Source organism: Notolepis coatsorum, assembly GCF_963971535.1.
Source record: "Notolepis coatsorum genome assembly, chromosome: 2".
Classification (NCBI taxonomy): domain Eukaryota; kingdom Metazoa; phylum Chordata; class Actinopteri; order Aulopiformes; family Paralepididae; genus Notolepis; species Notolepis coatsorum.
Window position 1 is genome coordinate 206,137,574 of NC_140166.1, and position 19,186 is coordinate 206,156,759.

General features: G+C 44.2%; 1 protein-coding gene across 1 annotated transcript in view; it reads left to right on the forward strand.

Moving 5' to 3' along the window:
• LOC311224146 (guanine nucleotide-binding protein subunit beta-4) overlaps positions 1–19,186 on the forward strand; it is a 36,373-nt gene that overhangs the window by 1,230 nt on the left and 15,957 nt on the right. Inside the window, exons 2-4 of the mRNA XM_084309003.1 lie at positions 11,020–11,211; positions 14,077–14,115; positions 16,139–16,245. Coding sequence (XP_084165129.1) covers positions 11,155–11,211; positions 14,077–14,115; positions 16,139–16,245 — 203 coding nt within the window. The 5' untranslated portion in view covers positions 11,020–11,154. The remainder of the gene's footprint in view (positions 1–11,019; positions 11,212–14,076; positions 14,116–16,138; positions 16,246–19,186) is intronic.

A 19,186-nucleotide genomic window follows, 5' to 3' on the forward strand; every position in this document is an offset into this window, starting at 1 on the left:
TCCACCTGTAGCTTTTGCTATACGTGCGAAATTGCAGCACTATAATTTAGACCAGGATCATCATGAGCTCATAATGCTAATGTTTGCCCTTCTTAAGTGTTTCCGTAATATAGCCTAATACTGGCGAGCTCAATACACCTGAATACTTCCCAGAAGAGAAAACAAGCAATAGTAATAGAATACATACCATATTATTATGGCCTTTTACTAGGCTATAGCTGAAAACATAGGGCAGCCGAAACTACAATAAACCCTTGTGCTGCCAAGAGCAAATATTTAGTTAATTCAGGTACTCTTAACAATTACAGAGACTTGGGCTATATCGGTGAGCGACTGAATTCTGTTTCCATGGTAGGTCTCGGATATTTTACAAGACGTTTATCAGACGTGCTATCCCGTTTCAATGAATTTGACATGTTGGATATTGAACAGATTCAGGAATTTCCTCCCAACGAGCCAGTACCAATAGACCAGCAGGAAGAGATGGGTATGTTTGGCCTATCTGACTGGAAACTCACCACCAGGCTCCATTCCGGAGATATTTGGAATAGTCCCCGCGTGACCTGGACAAGTTGACACCTGGTGGAACCGCCTTGTCCACTACTTTCACTTTGGTTTTTATCAAACCATTTATTTATTTTTAAATTTTTAACTCTTAACCAGGAGAAAACCGGTAACCCCACGAGATATCCCAAAGATGCTGCTGATGTTAGGCCAATACAATGAGATGGGTATTTAGACCCTTTTTCACAGCAAATGTTTTGACGTGTCATAGATGGCTATAGATGGACACACACACAGCCGTGGTTGGTATCATTAATATAATGGCTCCGTTCCGTTTAGGTGTGCCAGAGAGAGCCATATGAGTGAGAACACACAACACCAGGACCCTGGCATTGGCACTGGTACACCTAAATGGAGTGGACCCAATATTATGGTTTAGTTACAGCTGTGTGTACCCATCTATGACACATCAAAAAGTATCTGATAATAATCATTCATTATTATTGGCTGATAATATCTACTTTTAAACCCTAACTTGAAATTTGGGGAACTTCATTGTATTGTCACAAATAACACCGGTACCTGATGGCCTAATTCATATGCTCCCTCTCTCTCTCTCCGACACACACACATACACACTATTCCTGCTACCACACAGGTCAGAACCATAATTTGTGTGCCAGGCTACACTATGACCCCACTAAGCCAATCCCCTTAGAAACTGAGGTTGTTTGTCGCTTATTAGCCAGGAAATTCAGACAATTGGCGCAATCAATAGGATATAATCTTTTCACAACATCGTAATGCCACCGTTTGGTTTACCGGCGGTTATTAAAGATGTCTGACATCCTGAAAACCTCATTGTGTAGGTGAACAGGTATCAGAGTACAGCAGGGGGTCATACGTCTCAGACAGTGCCAAGTCACTGACCACTTACTGTCCTGTGGATGCATGGCAGGACACTAAAGACAGACACTCTGGGGAGACGGTGTCCTGTAATACATCTGTTCCAATATGAACAGGGTCCATTATGGTACATCGGTAACCCAAGACTTTGTCAGACAGTTGCAGTAAAGGCTTGACACTGTGACCTACTGAGGCAGAGGTTAAGGCACGAGTTGGGACACGCTAGGGCTGGGAGGTACACCGTCATGGATCCATGCAAAGATATGGATTTTTACAATACCGTAATCCATGATATAGTCGGACAGTGTAAAAAAAAAAAACTCATCTCTCTACACACGTATATATATATATATACATACTGCATATTTTCAAGTGAAATCAAAAGATAATTCCCTCGCAGCAGTATTAAAAGAAAGTGACATAAAATAGATAATTTTGAATGATGTAGCACCATGGCAATTGTATTGCAACATAATGAGTACAAAAATATGTCATATCACATTGTAATTTCAAATACAGTTATACCGTCAAAACTAATACAAAATATTGTGATATGATATTTCGGCCATATCACCCACATTTACATTCACATTTACATTTAGTCATTTAGCTGACGCTTTTATCCAAAGCGACTTACAAGTTCTGTACGACAAGCCATCAGGAAGGGCACAACTGTGTGTGCCCGCTCACGCTCACTCGCACTGGAAATACTTTACTAAATGAAAGAGAATGCACGTTACTTTATTCTGCAACTGAAATGTGGATTAATGTCAAGAGAGATGCGCTGCGCCGGCCAGAGGGACTCGGGGGAGGAGGAGGAGGAGATGTGTGTGTTTTTTCATTTCAAACCTTTATTTAAATTCAAAAGGCAACTGAGGTTTCCCTCATTTACAGTCACGTCAAGTGTACATGCAAAAAAAAAAGGCAAACAACAAGAAGAGTAAGGATAACAATCCATTAAAACATGTACAACTTGATTGACAAAGGTTGCAGATAAAGGTAAACTCTGCAACAGAAGGAACAATCTCAAGCTTTAAAGGAAAACTCTAACATTTTGGGAAATTAGCTTATTTAACATCTTCCCTGGAGTTAGACAAGAAAATACATACCTTTTTTGTCTCTGTGCGTGCATTTAGCTTAGGGAACAGTCGCTCCGTTAGCGTAGCTTAGCTTCATCACTGGAAGTGGGGGAGTTTTAGAGCCTGACGTTCCCTACAGTGCCCTACAGTCACCAAATACACTCCAAATACAACTCCAAAACGTTCCTGTAAACATGTTGTGACCTGTGTATTTGCCACGTGGAGATATAAAAAATAATTGAATTCGATTTACGTTTTCTAAGCAGATATACTCGGAACTATTTTTTGCCGAACGACTCCTCTGAGCGCAGTCAGTGATTTCTACGTGGAAGCCGTGTTTGTTTACATTCTCATTCATTCAAAGGATCCGAACCGATTGAAGTTTATGGATACCATGACTTAAAATCCTCTTACCTTGACGATTAAAAGCCTCCCCAATTTAGAAAACAGTAATCCAATGGCTGGTATTGATAATATACTACTAACTACTGCACGCTCGGAGCTAACCGGAGCTAACACTAAAGCTAATATAATGACTTCCTTTCTGGGGGGTTTCAAAATAAAAGAGCGACGTCTATAGCAGCGGAATACGTTTATTTTGTACATTATCTAACGTTAACACGAACCTAAACTAACTTTAGGTTAGTTGTAACGTTAGTGTGGTTGATGTCAGTGCGGCAGAGGAGATTCTCTCAGAGCTGGGGTTGGGTACCGAACTCAGTACTTTTAAGGGTAGGCTACCACCTAGTACCGACCCAATTACATCAGCGCTACCGAGTACCGATTCACGCTAGATCAATCTGTACCACATTTCGGTACCTTTACATGTTTAGTATAAGAGTGTAATATACTAAAGAGGGAGCATTTTCCACAAATATAGATATATTACTGTCCCGTCTCTTGGGTCTTTGGAAAGACCAGACGAGATCAGAGGAATTTGATAATATTTAGGATGGCCAGATAATGTTGATATTTAAGCATTTAAAAACATAATACATGATCATGTGATTTATTTAGTGTGGTGTGTTACAACAATAAATAACAATGTTCTAAATAAATAACAATGTTGACTTATTCTTTACAATAAAATTATTTGTTATTACAGAGAGTTAAGTACCCAAAAACGTTACCGTCGGGTACCGATACCGAATTCCAGGAACTGGTACCGGTTCCCGGTATCGGTTCAAATGTGAATGGTACCCAACCCTACTCGGGGCCAGGCTTAGCCCCGAGAGGCCTGGCTGTGGTGGTGCCAAGCAGTGCTAGCTACTGTAGCCGGCTGCCGCACACTAAACAATAGGCAGCTCCGCGGCACACAGCCCCCCCTTTGTCATTCCAGTGTTTGTCCCGCAGCCCCCACACCCCGGGGGAAGATGCACGCATGTAAAAGGCCCAGATGATATGGAATTCTCCAAGTCACGGCACGCGAGTAATATTCCGGCTTGTGGCGATTGTTGTGAAATTGCCACGTATATGGTAAATGGTGCATTTATATAGCGCTTTTATCCAAATCGCTTTACAATTTGTTCCTCACATTTTACCCATTCACTCACACATTCTCACACCGACGGCAGAGGCAACCATGCAAGGTGCCAACCTGCTCATTGGGAGCAGTTAGGGGTTAAGTGTCTTGCTCAAGGACACTTCGACACACTGCCGGGAGGAGTGGGAATCGAACCGGGAATCTCTGGAATACCAGACGACTGCTCTACCTCCTGAACCACTGTCGCTACGTGATGCCGGCTTCACGTAAACAAATGTACCTCCCAGGGCGGCTAGGTGGTGTAGTGGGCAAGGCACTCGCCACCAGTGTGGAGACGCTAGGATTCGCGTGTTCGAATCCAGCTCTCCACATTGTTTTCAGTTTAGCTGGTCGTCCGCAGTAATACACATTGGCCGTATTACGGGGAGGGAAAACTGAAGGGTGGGGATCGAACGTTGTGAACAAGCGACTCCTACAAGTCGGTTGGTGCGCCTGCGCAGTAGAATCAGGAAGTGTCGGGGGCAGCGTGAGCCTCCCACGCGTTACTCCTCGACACTGAGAGATCGAGCTGCGCAGGTGAAAAGATGCGACTGCTGTTACCTCAAGTACCGGAGGGGACTTGTGCTATGTATGACTTAGTCCACATTGCAGCCGGCTTGTGGGAGGCAAGAAACAGCGTTCGTGACAGGGGAGGGTTGAATTGGATGATACGAAATTGGGATGGGAGAAAAAATAGAAAAATGTGAGAAAAAGTGGATCAAAAAAAAACAAATGTACCTCCCTATTTGGATGTACTGTATGTAGGCCTAATGATTGTCTCTGACGCTCCTCTACCAGAGAAGAGATTCAGTCAGAGCCTCAGCAAAGCCTACACAGTGTTTAAATAAAACTACTATTGTTTTTTATGATACATTTCAGAATCAGATTACATAGCGGCTACGTGGTGCTCACCACGAATACTGGAGACGCTGGGTTCGCCTGTTCGAGCCCAGCGCTCCACATTGCTTTCAGTTTAGCTGGTCGTCCGTACTAATACACATTGGCAGTATTAGGGGGTGGGAAACTGATGGGTGGGGATCGGGCGTTGTGGACAGCGACTCCTACAGGTCGGTTGGTGCGCCTGCGCAGTAGAATCAGGAAGCGATGGGGCCATGGGGCGGCGCCCCTCCAAAGCGCAGACCCCTGACGCTGAAAGATCACGCCGCGCAGGTGAAAAGATGCGACTGCTGCTACCTAGGGTATCGGAGGGGACTCGTGCTATGTATGACTTAGTCCACATTGCAGCCGGCTTGTGGGAGGCAAGAAACTGCGTTCGAGACAGGGGAGGGTTGAATTGGATGATATGAAATTGGGATGGGAGAAAAATAGAAAATGGGAGAAAAAAAGTGGATAAAAAAAAAGAATCAGATTACATACCACAGCTTCCACGCTCAAGGGAATGTTCATCTGCAAAAAAAACAAAAGCTGATGATAACGTGTCCAGCCCCTCCTAATACTGCAGTAGTGTGACTGATAATGCTGTGATGTTATACACCCTACATACACACGCTTGTATGACACACTTGTATACATCCACACACATGTAAGTTCACTGAGCAAGCAATAACCCATTAATTCGCTCACTAGCAAGCAAGTATTCACTCACTCACTCGCTCACTAGCAAGCAAGTATTCACTCACTCACTCATTCTCTAGCAAGCAAGTATTCTAGGGCTTACCTTCGATTCTTTTTTTGGAATTTGAAGCTTCTGGGCCGAGATTCGATTTTAATTCGAAGCTTCGAAATAAATAAAAAAAAAAAATGAAGAAAATGTAATATATATATTTAAAAAACAATTATGTTGTGGGACTTGTACAGCACTTTGTTCAACTTTGTCAGTGCTGTAAAGTTTAAACCTTTTTAAATCTTAGACAAACTAAACACTTTGCTTTCATGAAATATTGTAAGCCGTGAGGCTTTATAAAAGCAGCACAATGAACACATCTGTCAGTGCCGAGTCCGACCTTAATCTTAAATAACAAACGGCATTGCTTGTTGTAGTTAACAAAGAGAGGCAGAGTTGATTTTGCAAAAAAAAAAAAGATTCATATATATATATATATTTTTTTTTTTACATAATCGAATTTTATTTTCATATTCGAATCCCATGGCATCGAACGAAGCTTCGAAGTATTTAAGACAGCCCTAAAGTACTCACTCACTCATTCACTAGCAAGCAAGTATTCACTCACTCATTCACTAGCAAGCAAGTATTCACACCAGCACTTACTAGCAAGCAGTCTCACACACTAGCAAGCAAGTATTCATGAATTTCATGCACTCACTACACTAGCAAGCAAGTATTCACTCCCTCACACATTAGCAAGCAATACACTCTCACACACACACACACACACACACACACTCTACAGTCGGTGTCATGAGGTTTGAAGCCTAAGGTTTCTATAGTTTGAGTGAGGACAGAAGTGAAAGGTAAGCCCTGGCTATGTAGGGGTTTCACAGCATAGTCGAGTAGTCAACGATCAAAATGAGTGAAGGTGGACATAACTTTGGTTGTTGTTGAACATAGATTAGTTTGAAGAATCATTTTCTACGTTATGCCATTTTGATTAAACAACATTTAAGGCATTTTTTGAGGAGGAAAGACTCCTGCTATCCCGGCAAGAAAGCAGTCGTGTTGTTACTGCAGTTCAGTTTAGTTTAGGTTTAGTCCAATCGGATCATGGCGGATCACGGTTCATTTGTAAACAGCCTATCGGAGCCAATCGAGGACTCGGCTATTTCGAGACCCTTTTGACGATTGATCATTGTTATTAGGTGGAGAAAAAAAGTCTACATCTCCTGCGATGAATTGACTAATTGACTATTCAACTGCTTTTTGGGAGTGGTGGATGACTACTAAAATGCAGTAGTCGTGAATGCCCGGCCTGAGGCCTCACATAGCGGCATTGTTCTGGGAGCCTGTTCTCAGGACTGTAGACTGTGAGTGAAGTGCTGTTCTTCTCTCCAAGTCTGACCAGCTTCTCTTGGTTTCTGATTGACTAAGGTTATCATCAGCAGTATGAAGAAAATGGATACTTGAGCTTTGTGTTGCATTCTACCCCGAGCAGACGGGAGTCAAGTGGTGTCTATTGGAGAGACCCGTTAGTCTCAGCCAACCTTTGGCCTAGTTTACACCACACACATTTCATCAAACATCTGCACGTTTTCATTCCTCATCCTCCCGCACGCTCGTTTGCATTCGATGACACAATCTGGGGGGGGGGGGGGGGGGGGGGTGAAAGCCTCATCGATCGCACACATTTGGCCGACCAATAGAAGGCTGACCCGGGTTGCTTGTCAAGCGAACGAGTCACGGCGCACACGTGACGTAGCGTTTTCAGAAGCGTATAATGGATCCGTCTCTCGGCCAGAAGGCACCGGCAGATCACAGGCTGCCTGACGCTCGGAGCTCCCCCCAGCAGGCTTGCGTCAGCCGAGGGGGAGTGACGTCACTCCTGGGCAAGCTGAAAGCATTGCCACACCGTCCCAGATGCCTCATTATACCGCCAAAGGTCTCCCAGGCTGAGACAAGGACCTCTCCTGTCGCCACGGCCCAGACACAATGGCCAGGGCCTTGTTCCCACACGGACCACATGTTTCGAGGCGGAGATCAAACAAAGCCATGTATCACAGCAACGTGACCCGTCACTCACGTTCCCTTTGTGTTTAGACATCTTTAACGGCCTAGATATAAAACAAAGCATGAGGTGTGAAGCCCCTCAGATCTCGGGGAGTTGTACACGGGCCCATATAAGGTAACCAGTGGATTCAAAGCTTCCAGTAAAATGACCAAAGAGCAGATAATTCTCGGCATCGACATGATTTCCTGCGGAGAAGATGGGGCTGGCTGGGGCTCGGTCTAATTGTTGAATTATAGAAAATGTCACTGAAAAATTTATCTGGGACAGTTGGCGTTCTGGACAGCAGGCTGTAAAACGTCCTGGAAAATGAAATGGGGGGGGGGGAGGGGGGACGACGCTACATTTCTGAGGAGTGTGTAAGTGCTCTGTGACCCACATTCAGCTCCCCTAGGTAAAATAAGTGGCAACACACAGACATGAACACGCACACGCACACAGATGCTCAATCTGACTCACATCTACACACACTCTCTCACACACACGCACATGAACACTAACACGGATGCTCAATCTGACCCTCACACACACACATGAACACACACACAGATGCTCAATCTGACACGCATCTACACTCACACACACACACACACATGAACATGCACACAGATGCTCAATCTAACACACATCTGACTACACTCACACACACACAGATGCTCAATCTGACACATATTTCTACACTCACAAACACACAATCACTCTCACTTTCTCACATAAACACAGTCTATATTTTCTCTTTCTCTCTCTCTGTCACTCTTATACACACCACACTAGGGCTGCAACTAACGATTATTTTGGTAGTCGACTAATCTGTCGATTATTTTTTCGATTAGTCGACTAATCTAACGTTTATTTTTGTCATTCGATTAGTCGACTAATCTAACGATTATTTCTGTCACACCCTCCATCTCTGCTTCCTGTGGGCGCGGCTCCTTTTCCGGGCTCTTAGCAGACTTTTTAGCTTAACATAACAGACCGACAGTAAGTTTGGGGGAACTAATGGGAGGATAACTGGTGGGGTTGCAACAAAAGTGCAACTAGGGCTAAAAACACAATGAAATAATAATAATAATAATAATAATAATAATAATAAATAATATCCTTCTTAGCAGACTTCTTAGCTTAACATCCCAGGGAACTAATGGGATAACTGGGGATGTTGTTTGCTCCTGACAAGAGTCTCAAAGTTTGGGGTGATGTAGGGCTGGGCGATATGACCAAAAACGTTATCGCGATAAAATTATTTTCATATAATTCGATATCGATAATTATCGTCGATATAATGTCTGTCAAGTTTAATTAACTTCTTAGGCTGCTGCGAATGTCTCAAGTCGAGTTGATGTCGTCATCAGTCCGCGCATGTTAGCAGTTAGCCGACAAGCGGAGTATCTCATGACAATAAATATGACACTAAAATACTCTCTTCCGCCACAATATATTGAAACGAACTGTATACCCCACACTACTATAAACGTGGCCTCAGAATTCAAAACACACGCATACTCGGCACGTAAATATATAAAACAGTGCCGTGCAAGCTAGTTATCCTAGCCAGCCTGTTGTATCTAAATGGTGTATTCCATGACAATGTGCTAAATATGACACTAAAATACTCTCTTCCGCCACAATATATTGAAACGACGTCCACTGTATACCCCCACTACTATAAACGTGGCCTCAGAATTCACGCCACACACATACTCGGCACGTAAATATATAAAACATCGCCGTGCAAGCTAATTAGCCTAGCAAGCCTTGTTGTTGAGTGAGTCCTACCTCCTTCCGGGTCTACTTCGCTCTCGGCCATCTCCTTCACTGATTGGTTGTTAGCTGTTGTGCGTAAGCACGTCATCACGTAACGTTGGTTGTTGTTAGTGAGTGTGCTGAGCCGAGGCTGAACGGAGCCAAGCTTGGAAAATCGATATATCGAAACTTTGCGACCACGTTTCATGTTTATTTCGAGGAAATAATTTATCGCGATAGTTGTCGTTATCGTTTTATCGCCCAGCCCTAGGGTGATGGTAGACAAAGCAACTCTGAGGTCATGCTCAATGTCCAATCTGTTCCTCTGCTTTGTCTTCAGCTGGACCAGAGCTGAGAAGCCACTTTCACAAAGATAGGTAGTGCAAAAAAAATATTTAATTTTTTTTACGACTAATAGACGCAAAAATTCTGTGTCTACGAGTTTTTATGATCGACATCGTCGATTATGTCGACTAATCGTTGCAGCCCTACACCACACACAAACACAGATATTCTCACTCACTCACTCACTCACACAAGTCACTCAAGGGATGGGTACCGAATTCTGTACTTTTAGAGTACCGAACCGAAACACGTCGGTACTACCGAGTATCGATTCAAGTGAGATACCAAAAAAAGAAAACGAATTTTAACCTTTTTTCTTTTCATGTCAACGTTCACACGCACAATATATGCTTACCTAGGATTTGACTTGATTCAACAACAAAGCAGTTGGAGCAATGGCTAGCCGAAAACGGTCGAAATTGTAGTTATTTGAAGTTTGGATAATTTTCTTTTAGACTAAAGTACCGAAAAAAGGTACCGTTGGGTACCGGTACCGTATCGGTTCAAATGTGTCGGTACCAAAAACGGTTAACCCTTTTCACTGCGACAATACACAGAAGGTTAACCCTTTCACTGCCACACGACAGCCCGTTAACCGTCGGTCATGTGATAGTAAAGGGTTAACCTTCTGTCGCGTGGCAGTGAAAGGGTTAATAGAGCGTTCTTACAATGCATATTCTACGGCAGTGGCTCCGGCATCCGACATTCTCATGGGTTTTCTGCAGGGCAGGCCATGCAAACAGCACAATACAATACAACACAACACAAAAGGCTGATTGAGTCGGTAAAGGTCACAGCCGGGCTCAGATGGCCTTTTGAACCAGGCCGAGGGTGTTTGAAGAGCCATGCCACCCTCTGCGGTGGAGACGGAACCCCCCCCCCACCCCCGGCTCGAGCCAAAGCAGCCCCGCCCACAGGATGGCCCTGCTCCTTTGATGGAAGCCTTCCTGATATGAAAATGAACTACAGTAAAACTATATTATTCCTGCGTTTTTTTTTCTTCTCTCGCACGCAGCCAATTACTATAGATATACTAGAGTGAATCACTGTAGAAACATAGTATTTCTATGGGAAAACCACAGGAATACTATAACTATAGTAATTCACCATGCATTTCTGTAATACTCCTTGTAATAAAAAAAAAACTAAAAACACAGGAATACTATTCTGCTCATTTTCATATGGGTTCCCCTATGAAGAGCCCCATTGCTCTGTCTGAATGTTGAACTCATCGTATTTTTTCTCTCTGTGTGCACGTGTGTGTGTGTGTGTCTCGCAGGTGTCAGCTGCTAAGAGTGTGAGAGCGTGAGTGTGTGTGTGTGTACGTGTGCGTGTGCGCCTGTGTATCCCCCACCCCCTCCTCAGCCTGTACTGGGAGCAGAGCAGAGTGGCCTGAGCTCATCACAGAGGGACCATGAGCGAGCTGGAGCAGTTACGGCAGGAAGCCGAACAACTACGCAATCAGATTCGGGTAAGTGTGTGTGTGCAACTGTGCGTGCGTGTGTGTGTGAGAGACACTCCCTTCATCCACTACATCCTGTGACTCACATGGCTGCAGATGGGCCTGTGATTAGGGTTGGGCATCGTTTGGATTTGAACGATTCTGATTACAATTCTGCTTTTCTTTCAGGGTCAAACCAAGTCAAAATGTATAAAAAAAAAATTTGTTTGTTTTTTTATAAACCTTTACACAAGGTATATTCATATTACCAATTGACTTCATACTGTTGAACCTGTAAATTATTGCATAGCTTAATTTGGTTTCTGTTATTAATGATTCACTAATAAATCCATAATTTTTTCATTTACTATAACCGCAACACGCATAACGTATAATATTAGTGTAGGTCAGGGTGATGGGTATCTAGCTAGCTAACCCTTTGTAATGTGGTAGTGAAAGGTTCACCTTCTGTAGTGTGGTAGTGAATGGGTTAACCGTGTGGTGACATGTCATCACCTTGTGACTGCAACTTGTTCCTGTTTGCGGACGACTCAGCCCTGCTGATCTCTGACAGGGACAAGTTGCAGGTTGAAAAAGCCCTCCGCTCTGAACTCGGCAGAATCTGCACCTGGCTCGCTGATAACAAACTATCATTACACCTGGGTAAAACCGAGTCCATTCTCTTCGGATCCCATAACAAACTCAGAAAGGCCAACTGCTTCTCTGTTACAGTGGGTGACAATATTGTCACAAGGAAAGATGAAATTACCTACCTGGGTTCCATCCTAGAGGCAAGACTTTCCTGTGACAAAATGGCAACCAATGTAATCAAAAAAGTCAACCAACAAACAAGATTCTTGTACCGGATCTCCTCTCTGGTAAACAAGAATACCCTGAAGACTCTAACAGGAGCACTCATTCAAGGGTACTACGACTATGCTTGCACCTCATGGTACCAAATCACCTCAAAGGCACTGAAAACAAGATTACAATAAACATCACAAAACAAACTGGTAAGACTACTGCTTGACCTTACTCCTAAAACCCACCTCACCCCTGCCCACTTTGACTACCTAGGATGGCTTAGAGTAGACGACAGAGTACAGCAGCTTTCAATGGGCCTTGTCTTCAAGATACACTACACTAGTGTTGTCAAAAATATCGAAAAATCGATACATATCGATTCTGAATATTTAAAACGGTTTCGATACTCATTTCCCGCAACATCAATACTTTTTGCAGTATCGATACCAGCTGGCTTGCTCGCAGTGTTCTACCGCAAGTTGTTGACAGACAGACACACGCTGTTGCAGAGCACGCTTGCCCCTCCCCCTCACGGACCTCACAGTTTGTCAACAAAGAGTTTAGCTCCGAAGATGGCCAGTGCAGAGCCTCCGCAACTTGTGCTTGTGGATAAAGAAAACAGCAGAAGTGCTGTTTGGAAGTACTTCGGGTTTGAAGTAAACGACGAAGGAAAAGCTAAAGATGCCATGATGCCCATTTGCAAGCGTTGTTACAGAGCAGTGCCAACGATGCAGCTATTAGCTAACGTTAGCTAGTCGTTCCTCCGTTAGCTTATGCTAGCTAGCTGGCCACCTTTATAATTAACGTTAAGTCGAGTTCATACTACACTAGTACACGTATGAACTCGACATAACGTTACCCCGTTTCCATAAAGTGTTTAATTAGCAGCAATCTTGTTGAAAATGTAACGTTAATAAATGCTCCGAGTCCGAGCATAGCTCCGGAAATCTCTCTCTCTCTCTCTCTCTCCATCATGAATTTGCGTGTTCGATCCCAGCTCTCCACATTGTTTTCAGTTTGGCTGGTCGTCCGTACTAATACAATTGGCAGTATTAGAGGGTGGGAAAGCTGATGGGTGGGTCCTGGGTGTTGTAAACAGAAAAATACTCCTACAGTTCGGTCGGGGCGCCTGCTCAGCGAAGGAAGGATCTGGAGGGAGGTAGTGTGCTGCGTCGCGGATCTGGTGGACTCCGAGTTCGATTCCCGGACCCGACGTCATTTATCAGAATGTCTTCCCCTGAGGGCGGTTAGGTGGCCGAGCGGAGATTGCGTTCGTCACCAACCCCGGAGCTGTGAGCTGGATTCGCCTGGATTCGCTGGGGTTGTCACCAGCTTGGCTGGCCGTTCACACTAATACAATTGGCTGTATTAGAGGGTGGGAGAAGCTGGCGGGGTGGGTCCGGGTCGTTGTAAACAGCGACTCCTACAGTTCGGTCGGGGCGCCTGCTAAGCGCGGATAGGACCTGAGGGGGATAGTGTGATCCTCCCACACGCTACGCCCTCTCAATGAGAATCCGCGCTGCCAGGTGAAAAGAAGCGGTGATTGGCTGGACGTGTGTCGGAGGAAGCACGTGGTAGCCTCCACTCTCCCAGATGATCTGACTGTGGGGGGTAAGTGCGCAGCGACCAGGAAGGGATTGGGAATTGGCATACGACTAACATTGGGATGGGAGAAAATCGGAGGAAAATGGAGGGGGGAAAAGATAAAAAAAAAAAAAAAAAATGCATATAGACAACAATCACACTCCGTTTTATGGGAGGGCACACAGGCAAACGCATAGAAAAACAGGGCATGAGTCAGTGAACGGGAAAGGCTAGTAGGTAGAAGTGGGTTTTGAGCCTCGATTTGAAGGCATCTATCGAGGGGGCGAGCCTAATGGAGGTGGGGATGCTGTTCCACAGTTCAGGGGCTGCGATAGCAAAGGCTAAGTTAGTGTGGTAATGAAAGTGTTGAACAAAATAACAAATCATGTTTTTATATATTGTTGTTATGGCAAGAATATGAGGAGTTTCTACTGTTTCTGTTTTGGTTTCACTATTATTTCAGTATGTAGAGTAACTGATGGTAACTGGTGTTTCCTTGTGTTGCAGGATGCCAGGAAAGCCTGCAGCGACTCCACTCTGTCACAGGTAATGGATTCTCGTGCCCCGGTTACATCAGATCAGGTCTAAATCCAGTCCACCAGACTAGACTGTTCCAGTCCTTGGTTTCCCAAGACCACCATAGTTACGAGACCAGCTTTACCCTGCTGACTCTACATGAAGCCTTTATGATACAGTAGAGTCTATTTCAACGTGGAATTAAGGAATATCAAAATAAAAGCACACGTTGAACTTGATCATGCATATTTATTAGAACATTTTATTACAGCAGATGTTATCAATACACATTTATAAAACGAGGCATATTTAGCCAAAATATGTTGACGGAACATTACATTTGTTTTATTTTTTTATGTATTTAAATTTTTTTTTACTTGCCAATGACCCCACTTTCACCTACCCAGACCCCACTTTGGCCCGCGACCCGTAGTTTGAGATCCGCTGCAGTAGACACAGGGGGTGACTGTGGCTCGGGAGGTAGAGCAGGCATCTAGTAATCCGGAGGTTCCCGGTTCGATTCCCGGGCAGCGTGTCGAAGTGTCCTTGAGCAAGACACTTAACCCCTAACTGCTCCCGATGAGCAGGTTGGCTCCTTGCATGGTCGCCTCCGCCGTCGGTGTGTGAATGTGTGAGTGAATGGGTAAAATGTGAGGAACAAATTGTAAAGCGCTTTGGATAAAAGAGCTATATAAATGAACCATTTACAGATGTAGATGGATGCAGCAGGAATCCTGCCACTGGCCTCATTAGTCACCAGCTATGCAAAGTAGAAATTGTAAACTTAGATCAATATTAAACTAATATTAAAAAGGCAGGTTGCTAATGTCTCCTCAAGTCAATATTTACAAGCATGCACCACAGTCAATATTAACACTATGATCGCCGGGGACGAGTTAAGACGTCATTCCTAGCCATGCTCATTCTGCCGAAGACGCCGTAACTCGTCTTTGATGTCAATATTTCAAAAATCTGTGAGCGAAATCATATTTCCCCTCCGGAGCCCTGAGACACACTGCAAAGCTCCACTCAACTCTCTAGCGGTTCAAGAGCGCCATCTGGTGGCCGATCGGCAGATCCCCAACCGGAAATGAGCCTTTGAACCGGTAGTGCTCATCCATATGTGGTCCGGGCACTCGCTATCGTTAGAGAGACTCCGTCTTGATACAGTGAACATCGATCGGTGCAAATAACTCGAAAAAACAACATGATTTGGACGTATATACTATTATACAACCTGGAAATGGATCGGGCATTTCTCCATCCCATAATAGAAAAAATTCTGTTCCACGCTCATCTGCCAGCGGCGCGAGGAAGCCACGGTAAGATTCAGCGTTATATTCTAACGTGTTCCATATAAACTGCTATGATGAACATATGACCCACTCTGGATGAATCATCTAACGCTGCCCACGGAATTATAAACGATCCCCCGCCCATCCGGTCATCATCAGATGACACGTAGTAACTTCTAGAACCACGTCCAGTTGAAATTTTGTATCTCGCACAGATTCCTACCAAACTGTATTTGATCATCAATATAATGCATTTAGGGCTATAAATCACGTTCTGAAGAAAGCTGCAGAAAACGATAAAAACATACTTATACTTTAGACCATATTTTAGTATGAATATGTGAATGAAAAAGTTTAACGTTGCTACACCCTGAACAATACATATAGGACATTGAATGGGCCATAATAATGGCAATTTAGCAATAGAATTTAAAAAGTTATAGCCCTGCAAAGAAGGGGAACTTCTCCATAGACAAATAGAGATGGCGAGGGATGGTAAATTATGAATTTAACCCATGGCGATCAAAGTGTTAAAGTATCTTCAAAGTATACTACATTCATATCAGCCTGTGCTATGATTGTTCAGTTGTGACTGATGTTGGGCCATTTCTCGTAGCCTTAGCTGTTACAATAGACACAAGCATCCCAGACAGTGTTGGTGTCTGGCATGGTGTGTGTGTGTAAGATGAGGAGAGTGTGTGTGTGATGGTGATGATTAGTGTGTGGGCTTGCTGACGCTGCTTCCTGTGTTTTGGCAGATCACAGCTGGTCTGGACTCTGTGGGCCGGATACAGATGAGGACACGCCGCACTCTCAGGGGCCACCTGGCCAAGATCTATGCAATGCACTGGGGCAGTGACTCCAGGTATGACACTGATGCAGCCATGACTCAGGATGTTACTAATGCCACACCTAGCATCGGTGTGTAAGGGAGGGATTTAATGCTTCAAATTGCACTGGAATTGCAAACAAATGCACTACACTGGAGCAGCGATGTAGACATGGGAACACACAGTGTGCACACCAAAGCACAGTATAGCTGCGTTTGCACCAAAACTACCAGGAACTCTCGTTGCCAGGAACTGCATTGCGCAGAACTTAAAGTTCCTTCGGCACAACTGTTATCCGCGCTTTGCCCTGCAGCGAAAAGATCAGCACAGATTAAGCCCAATTAGTCCGGTGGTGACGTGTGAGAAAGGTCTCTAGACATTCCAGCGTCTCGTTACAACACGGAAGGACAGTTTTCTCTGATCAGATCTTCGTGATCACGGTTAAATGAACAGACCAGTGTTCCCTGCGACAGGCCACTCTGTGCACAGGCCACTCGGTGCACTGGCGACTCACAGCGTCCAGATGACGTGACTCGGTTTCCAAACGAGGCGCCCAAATTGCCTACTAATAACAATCTTTAAATACTTGAGCTGCAAACATTTCACCTGCTTAGTCCATACAATCTAATTGTAAAAAAAAAAAATTAGCTTTTGTGCATAGATCACTAGATTCAGTTTATAATAGCATTACACGTTCGCATTTCCCGGTTGACAGAAGATGACATTGGCCGAAATGGACTTTTAAGTGTCTCATTAAATACTTAAGCTACAAATGTAGGACTGTTCTCACAGCACAATATTGATGTCACGAAAATATTCGCCGGGGGAATTGAAATTAAATGCTACGAGTACTCTGATCATTCAGAATGTTCAGCGCCTGCGAGCACCACCCCCACCCCCCCCCCCCCCAAAGTTCCTGGACTTAGGAAAAGTTCTATCCCCAGAGCAGTGTCTTTTGGGGGTAAAATAATCTCCTGGTACTTCTGTTTAGACCTTGGTCCCCACGGTGCAAACGCACTCGAGTTCCTGAACAAGTCCCTAGTTCCTGAACAAGTCTCTAGTTCCTGAACAAGTCCCTAGTTCCTGAACAAGTCTCTAGTTCCTGAACAAGTCCCTAGTTCCTGAACAAGTCCCCAGTTCCTGAACAAGTCCCTAGTTCCTGAACAAGTCTCTAGTTCCTGAACAAGTCCCTAGTTCCTGAACAAGTCCCCAGTTCCTGAACAAGTCCCTAGTTCCTGAACAAGTCCCTAGATCCTGAACAAGTCCCTAGTTCCTGAACAAGTCCCCAGTTCCTGAACAAGTCCCTAGTTCCTGAACAAGTCCCCAGTTCCTGAACAAGTCTCTAGTTCCTGAACAAGTCTCTAGTTCCTGAACAAGTCCCTAGTTCCTGAACAAGTCCCCAGTTCCTGAACAAGTCTCTAGTTCCTGAACAAGTCTCTAGTTCCTGAACAAGTCCCTAGTTCCTGAACAAGTCCCCAGTTCCTGAACAAGTCTCTAGTTCCTGAACAAGTCCCTAGTTCCTGAACAAGTCTCTAGTTCCTGAACAAGTCTCTAGTTCCTGAACAAGTCTCTAGTTCCTGAACAAGTCCCTAGTTCCTGAACAAGTCCCCAGTTCCTGAACAAGTCTCTAGTTCCTGAACAAGTCCCTAGTTCCTGAACAAGTCTCTAGTTCCTGAACAAGTCTCTAGTTCCTGAACAAGTCTCTAGTTCCTGAACAAGTCCCTAGTTCCTGAACAAGTCCCCAGTTCCTGAACAAGTCTCTAGTTCCTGAACAAGTCTCTAGTTCCTGAACAAGTCCCCAGTTCCTGAACAAGTCTCTAGTTCCTGAACAAGTCCCTAGTTCCTGAACAAGTCTCTAGTTCCTGAACAAGTCCCTAGTTCCTGAACAAGTCCCCAGTTCCTGAACAAGTCTCTAGTTCCTGAACAAGTCTCTAGTTCCTGAACAAGTCCCTAGTTCCTGAACAAGTCCCCAGTTCCTGAACAAGTCCCTAGTTCCTGAACAAGTCCCTAGTTCCTGAACAAGTCCCCAGTTCCTGAACAAGTCTCTAGTTCCTGAACAAGTCTCTAGTTCCTGAACAAGTCTCTAGTTCCTGAACAAGTCCCCAGTTCCTGAACAAGTCCCCAGTTCCTGAACAAGTCCCCAGTTCCTGAACAAGTCTCTAGTTCCTGAACAAGTCTCTAGTCCCTGAACAAGTCCCCAGTTCCTGAACAAGTCCCCAGTTCCTACGGTGCAAACGCAGCTCATTACTAGTCAATACATCACTGCTTTACTATCTAGTTCTATATAGTTCAGTGGGGCAGCAAAGGGCTGGCCAATAAAACAATAGAAATGGTCAACAATGCTAAAAGTTTAAAAAAAAAATGATCTATTACATTTAGTAAATTTCCTCTGCCTAAAACCAGAGACGAGAAAGAAGCTTTGTTTGATTTCAATCAACATGTTTGAATCTTACATTACACCACAATTAACCCACTGGTTTATACAGGCTTGGGTCTGAAGTGAAACTGAACACGGCTAATGTTACTTTGCTATCAACGCCTATGGAATTCAATGGGCCAGCGGCTCCTGTTACCACCATATATTGACTGACATGTCAGTGTTAATGTTACTACTAACACAACTCTTACTGCAGTGCACTAAGACGGCGAGAAGCACCAGCAGCTCTTATCACTGCAGTTAAATGTGTGAGCTCTGTGCATTGGGAAATGTATTTAACGTCCAGAAGCACACAATTACTTGCTACCATCACCACTGTTAACATGTTCGATTTTTCTGTGTGTGTGTGTAACATGTGTGTAACATGTATGTATCACTACCTATCTTTCTTTCTGTTTCATCTGTCTTTCTGTCTTATCTGTTTACCAATGCAATTCACTGGGGCAGTGACGGCAGTCCCAGGTGTGGGACTATACACTACTATACTATTATTATTGTTTTTTATTATTACTCTACTAATATGACTAATCCCACTAAAA